General features: G+C 48.0%; 1 protein-coding gene across 1 annotated transcript; it reads left to right on the top strand.

Annotated features, from left to right (window-relative positions):
- Positions 1-6: 6 nt before the first annotated feature.
- Positions 7-6,243, top strand: BAX (BCL2 associated X, apoptosis regulator). Its single transcript, XM_060281598.1, has 3 exons — positions 7-1,825; positions 1,939-2,043; positions 3,553-6,243. The coding sequence occupies exons 1-3, from the start codon at positions 1,649-1,651 to the stop codon at positions 3,652-3,654; spliced, it is 384 nt and encodes a 127-aa protein (XP_060137581.1). The 5' UTR covers positions 7-1,648; the 3' UTR covers positions 3,655-6,243.
- The last annotated feature ends 407 nt before the right edge of the window (positions 6,244-6,650 follow it).

Here is a 6,650-nt window from a genome sequence, read left to right as displayed (position 1 = left end):
AGGACGTACCTCATTCAAGGTGTTGTGACGACAGAAAGAAAGAAAGCTACCTGCTGCAGCCACCTTGTCCACTTCCGCAGTGTACAGTTGTTGTTATTATTATACCACTTTAACCAAGCATGGCTTCCCCCAAAGGGCCCTAGGAAATATAGTTTGTTAAAGGAGCTGAGAGTTATTAGGAGACCTCGTTCCCCTGGCATCCCCTTTCTCTGGAAGAGGGATTGATTGCTAAACCTTCTGGAAGTTGTAACTTTCTGTGGGGATGCTGTTTAGGTTTTGCACCAAATGCAAACCTCGCCACCAGGGTTTGGTTCATTCTGGGGATTCTGAATGGATTTGGACGTCTGCCCAAAATACCACTCCTTTTTATTCAGGAAGATTCCCCATTTCCTCTTCCAGCACGACTTGCACTTGGCCATGTTTAAATCTGGTGCCGAGTGCAAGCTGTACTGCTTCAGGCCAGAGTCAAACCCACCTAATGTTATGTGAGTTCTGGTGCTAGACATGTTAGGTGGGCCCCACTCACCTGTCAAATGTGGCCCACAGAGGCCACAATGAATCTTGCTTGCCAGCTGGAAGTGCTTCCCCAGCTCGATATGCCTCGATGAAATGCAGTTCTATCCCAAGAACCCCATGTGAGCTGCTGTGTATGTTCACATGCTTTGAGCACAGAGAGAGAGCACACCTGCAATATCCTCTCCAGGTGACGCAGTGTCAAAAGAGGGTGCAGAAGGCAGGTTTATCCTGTGATTCCAGGTAGGCTAGGCTAATTCTCCTCCTCACCAAGTGATTATTGAGACACTCGCTTCTTTTTCATCTTTGACACCTCCCCCCTTCTACCCTTATCCTTCTGCATCACCTGTTCCTGGGTTCTGCTTCTTGTTGGCCCTAGTGTGTGATGAAATGTTTGAGGCTGGCCTAGAGAGAGACCTTACTGCATCATTGCATGGGGCTTGTGAGGACAGACAAGACCAAGTAAAATAGAAGTGTTTCCACTCCTTTTTCATGGACATCAAACACTCCTGTAGCGGGAGACAGGATGCTGATTAGAATGTGCTTCTGCCCCTTTGTGAACTTTGTGGGTGGCTTTTGTTTCATATTCCACATGTAAATAAATGTGTTGGGGTTGTTGTTGTTGTTGTTGTTGTTTGCCCCCTTGCTTCCCATAACATAGTCTAGGCGTCTGGGTATGGTTGCATTTCTTTTCTGGCATCCTCACATTTGGCCGGGCTCCTCTTAGAGTGCGTATTTGCACCCGGGTTCTAATATGCTCTTAATTGGGATTTCATGCAAAGGAAGCTGGGTGGGGTACCCACTGTGGGCCATCTTGCTTTGGAGTAGGGGTGGGGAAACTGGTTGTCTTTCCGATGTCACTGAACTTACAACTCCTTGACTGCTGCCGATCCTGATGAGGTTGGGGTCTAGAGGGCAGAATTCGGCTGGGTGACTTTCTGATCTCTGTAGTTGACTCTCTCTACCTTTTCAAACGCATGTCGGCTGAACTTATTAAATGGCATTAGCTTTTTACAGAAGTCTCAGCTCAGTGCTAGAACCCTCTTCTTCTTGAGTCTGCACCGAGCCCAAGCGCTTTGTGGTTTATGTGGGAGGAAACCTCAGTGTTGCCAGCGTCTTCTCTGTGGCTGGAAGCATGTCTAACCTGAGCTACGCCTTACCCTGTGTCCCCTGCAGAATGATAGAGCAAGTTCAGATGTATCCTCCCAAGGAAGTTTTTTTCCGAGTGGCTGCAGAGATGTTCTCCGACGGAACCTTCAACTGGGGCCGTGTGGTGGCTCTTTTTTACTTCGCTTGCAAGCTGGTCCTCAAGGTGGGTGTGTCATGTTCCCAGCCCCACCCAGGCTGGCCTGGCCTGGCCTCTCCTTCACTGCATCTAATAACGGGCTCTTCTTCCCTCTTTTCCCTTTCCTCACCCTTGGGCAGGCAATTTGCACTAAATTACCAGAGCTCATAAGGACCATCATCAGCTGGACCATGGAATATATCCAGAATCATGTCCTGTCCTGGATTCAAGCCCAGGGAGGATGGGTGAGTATACAGTGATGCTTTTGGGCGTAGAAAATCTTAGGCTAGGAGTGGGCAGACTTCAGGCTGATGGAATCTGCTTGGGTTTTGGTGTGTGTGTTTGTTTGTTTTTTAATGAGAACCATACCAGCCAGAATCAGGTGGAAAACACGTGGAATGAAGGAACAGAGTATCGCTGTGTACATGAAGCTCAGCCACAGGAATTGTGTTTTCAGTACCAAAAGTGAACACACAAATCCTTTAACAAGCAAATCCACTCCTGGTTTTCCACAGTGCTTTCTCATTTACAGTAGACTAATTTTGTAGGGTGCTGCTGCTGATGATGATGATGACTAGGGCCAGGGCCTTTTCAGTATTGGCCCCAACTTGGTGGAACACTCTTTCACAGGAGACCAGGGCCCTGCGGGATTTGTCATCTTTCCGCAGGGCCTGCAAGACAGAGCTGTTCCACCTGGCCTTTGGGTTGGATTCAGTCTGACCCCTGTGTTTTCCTCCCTCATGGTTTGGATTTATGGACTACTTAAAATGAGGCTGCATTTTACATTTTAAACTTTTAATATTGTATTTTAATCTGTATTTTAATTACTTGTTGTCTTTTCTTTTATGTCTTATTGTAATTTTATTGGTGTTAGCCGCCCTGAGCCCGGTTTTGACTGGGGAGGGCGGGGTATAAATAAAATATTATTAATATTATTATTATTATTATTATTATTATTATTATTATTATTATTATAGCACCTTAAAGGTGAACAATGATGAATGAGGAAGCCTTGCAAGGCTGTTGGGTAGTCAGCATGATTTGAGTAGCCCGCTTAGTGAGTATGGGTGTCAAGTAACAACTTCAGCTGCCTTTCTCGCTGATTAGTTTATCATACCTTAAAAAGCTTACATATTATGGAAATCTGAATATACGTTGCCTTTTGTTGATGTCTTTTTGGTAATAGGAACCAAGCAATTCTTGCTCCTAGATTTTACCTTCTGCAGCCCTTCCCCCCCACCCCCCCAGTCAATACTCCCCCACCCCTTTTGACTGATCTCTGTTCCTTTAACAAGGTTAGCTGGAGAGAAGAGTACCTGTTTGGGCCAGTGGGTGTGGTGTTGAAGGAGGCTGCAGGGCAGTAACTTGTGATTGGAGAGAAGGTTTAACACGGTCTGCTGGCATTCCCCCACCCCTTTTTTGCTGTTTAAAACTGTACCCCTCTTCTGCCCCTTTCTGCATGTGATTGGAACAGATTCAAATACTAACACAGGGCTTTTCTCCCATCACGGACCATTACAGTTTAGGAACTTGTTAAGAGTGTCCTGCTGGACCAGTCAGTGGTCCAGCATCCAGTCCTCAGAGCAGCCAGCAAGATACCTTTGGGAAGCATGCAAGCAAGACCTGAGCGCAAGCAAGACCTGAGCCCTCTCCCCTCCGGCGGTTGCCATTAGTGGGACTTTACTGCCTCTGACTGTGCCATGTATCTGCATGCTTTTTCTCACTACTGCCACCCTTTTTTCTTTCCCTTCCAGGAAGGTCTCCTGTCCTACTTCGGCACCCCCACTTGGCAGACCATCGCTGTATTTGCCGCAGGTGTCTTGACTGCCTCGCTGACCTTCTGGAAAATGTCTTAATCCTCAGCCCCCACCGCCACCAAAGGGGGGCCTTTTCATTGTGATGACAAAGTGGGGAGTCACTTCCCCCTCTCTTTTTTTCTAATCAAAGAATGAAAATTGGCTAGGATTCCCCCCCCTCCTGTTATGGGCAGGGGAGCTTTTAAAACAAATGCTGTCATTATCTTGGTGCCTTTTGTTTTCTTTTTAAAGTGCACACCCTTTTTTTTCACCCAAGGAATGTGTACTATTTGGCTTTGCTTTTTGCCTATCTGTGCCTCTTAGGGTCAGAGGACATGGAGTGTGTCTGGGCTCTGGACTATGGAATGAAGGGTTTGAATGGCTGTTCTTGCTTGCTGGAGGGTCTGTTGACGCTGCTGAATTTCTGTTCGGTTTTCGAAGAAGAGGATGACTCTCTCAGGTGGCACCTCTCAAACTGAAGTAAGACCACTCTCTAGAAATGCAGATTGAGAAATCCTCAAGAGGAGAGAACCAAATTCTTTCCCTACAGAACTTGAGAAATTGTCTGAGCCAGATGATGATAGTGGTTTGGATTTCAAGGCAACTTCCTGATCCGGCTAAGAACCAGCACTGCCGAGGAAGTGGATTTAGGCAGAGACTCTGCAGCAACCAATTTGTGTGTTGGGTGTTCGTTTTTCTGTTTGCCTGCCCTTGTTTTGAGGAAACTTCCATACCTCTAAAACAGTAGGAATTCTAGAGCCTTGTTTCATTCTACCAGATCCATCTGTTTTTCTAGAGGAAAAACTAGGCGGTGCTAAAGAGATGCACTCGTGCATAAACCCAAGTCAAGAAAGCAAGAGAAGTGCTTTTGGAAAGCAATTGTTCTCCAAGTGGAACAGAAGACATTGCAAAAAGGAAATTCACCTGCTTTGTTCTGTCCCATGGAAAAAAAAGCTTTCAGAGGCTGGAGAGAGCCTTGGTGGCTTAGAAAGCAGAAGAAGTGAGGAGGGTTTGCAGGTTGGGTCTGTTCCACAGAGCTTTCTCATCTCACTGCTCATCTCTTCTCCGTTCTGTATTTTAATGGATTAATTGTCCTCCAGGGGTTTATTAGGCAAAAAGAAGAAGAAGGAAAGCACCAAACTGTTCTGGCAAACCTTCCTATACCATGTGCCAGTGTGGAATATCTTAATCCTACCTGTGATGGGGGCATTTGACTCAATGTGGCTTCTCTTCTTTCTCTCCTTACCCCCGCATGCACAATGATAAGGTATTGTGACTGCATATCAGCACGTGAGCGCATAACACCCCGAAACCTGTGGTACCGTGCTGGCAGCGCGCCTTGAAACACGTGGCGTTTACTTTCTTGCCAACAGGTGCTTGGAAACTTAACCACTTAACTGTAAGGGGGCAGAGCTTTTGCCCTTGCCTAGCAACCTTGGATGCTGTCCGCTTCTTCGCCCCCCTTTCCTCCAGTTTATCCTTCATCAGTTGCCCATTGTAATGGGTTCTCAAAAATACTTATTACCGACCAGCATCTTCCCTGATGTTTCAGAGAAAGTTGTTCATGGCAGGTGGAGACAGACAGGTGCAGGGCTGTCTGGCACAAGGGGGTGAAGGGTGGCAGAGAGCTATGCTGCTGGAACTGTGGAGGTATCTATGGGTTGGTTTGGGGCCCTGCTTTGCCTCGTAACCGGCAAAACCCACTTCCTGTAGTCCTCTTCTTAGCTAGGCAACCTTTCAGTCACCAAGCCATCCCTCCTGCTGCATGGGTGCCAGGAGAGAGCTGGGTGCATGTGCCCGCTTCAAGGAAGCACAGGGGCTCAAAATAAGGCACAAGTGAATGGCTGGAGCCAGTTTGGCCTTCTCAGCTGTTTTTAACTTTGCTGAGGAACCGGATAATACCGCTTGAGACCGTCAAATCTGGCAAAGAAGCTCCTGCCCCAGATTCCAGCAGCAGATGCTTCTCGGAGCCCATCTTGGGAAGGGGAGGGTGATGGCACACAGCAAAGAAGGGTCCAACAGAGAATGGCATTTGGGTATCTGAATTGCTGCCTTCCAGATGTTCTGAGCTACCGCTCCCATCCCCCTCAGCCAACGGGGTGTGCTGGTGAAAATTGTACAGAATACCTGGAGGGCACAAGGGAAGGCCAGGGGATTCCATAAGCAGAGGCAAAAGGCTCACGTGGTTGCCAAGGCCTGTGCAGTGTCGGTGGCAAGCCTGTAACCCTCCAGGTGGTGTTGGCTGCCGTTCCCATCGTCCTCCGCCAGTGGCCAAGGCTGGCTGGGGCTGGTGACAGGAATGCAACATCACCTGCAGGGTCACTAGTTCTCCGCAACTCGCACAGTGCCTCCTGCAGAAAGTGACGATGCAGCCAAAACATTCCCTCCCCCCCCCCAGCTGTACACATACTTGACAGCACATACAATCGGGGCAGGATATGACACCTAGAAGCCCCCAATAATCTTCCTTTACAGCCATTGGGCAAATCGGTTCCGCCCGGTGTTGCGTCGTGAAGCTGGCGAGGAAATGAGGAGGGGGAAGTTTAAGATTTGGGGCATGAAATATCACATAGTGATGTGGGAGAGGCGGGTCAGGGAGAACCAAATGTACTTGAATAATTATATTGGGAGGGGGGCTTTTGTTACCTCAGGGGTTGGGTTTGCGGGAGTGTAACGTCATTAAGGGAGGGGGGCTTGAGTTTTCCCCCATTGGGGTGGGGTGGGGGGGACAGACAGGAAAATGCATTTTGCTGTTGGGATTGGGATGATGGGCATCTGGGGTCTTTTATTTGGAGTCTTCGATGCTTTCTTTGATGTCATGACTTGGGGATTGTAGAGTCTGGAAGCGGAAATGAATTGAACCGGAAGGTTGGGGAGGGGAGGATTCTGAAATAATGGGTTTTCAGTGCTTTGATAAATCTCAATATGTGGGGTGTGTTCCCCCCCCCCTCCCTGGTTTGTTTCTCTTCTAAGGGCTTCTGGGGTATTAAGGAAGCGTGGTTAATGGTGCAAGAAAACGTTGGAGGGTTTAACTCTTGGGTTTAAACATCACCTTC

Source organism: Zootoca vivipara, chromosome 13 (genome assembly GCF_963506605.1).
Source record: "Zootoca vivipara chromosome 13, rZooViv1.1, whole genome shotgun sequence".
Taxonomy (NCBI): domain Eukaryota; kingdom Metazoa; phylum Chordata; class Lepidosauria; order Squamata; family Lacertidae; genus Zootoca; species Zootoca vivipara.
Note: the sequence above shows the minus strand (reverse complement) of the source record. Positions and strands in the feature narration are given on the sequence as shown.

Coding starts and splice junctions, on each gene's coding strand:
- BAX (XM_060281598.1), top strand. CDS start 1,649: ATGTCTAACCTGAGCTACGCCTTACCCTGTGTCCCCTGCAGAATGATA. Junction 1,826..1,938: donor CTTGCAAGCTGGTCCTCAAG/GTGGGTGTGTCA, acceptor ACCCTTGGGCAG/GCAATTTGCACTAAATTACC. Junction 2,044..3,552: donor TTCAAGCCCAGGGAGGATGG/GTGAGTATACAG, acceptor TTTCCCTTCCAG/GAAGGTCTCCTGTCCTACTT.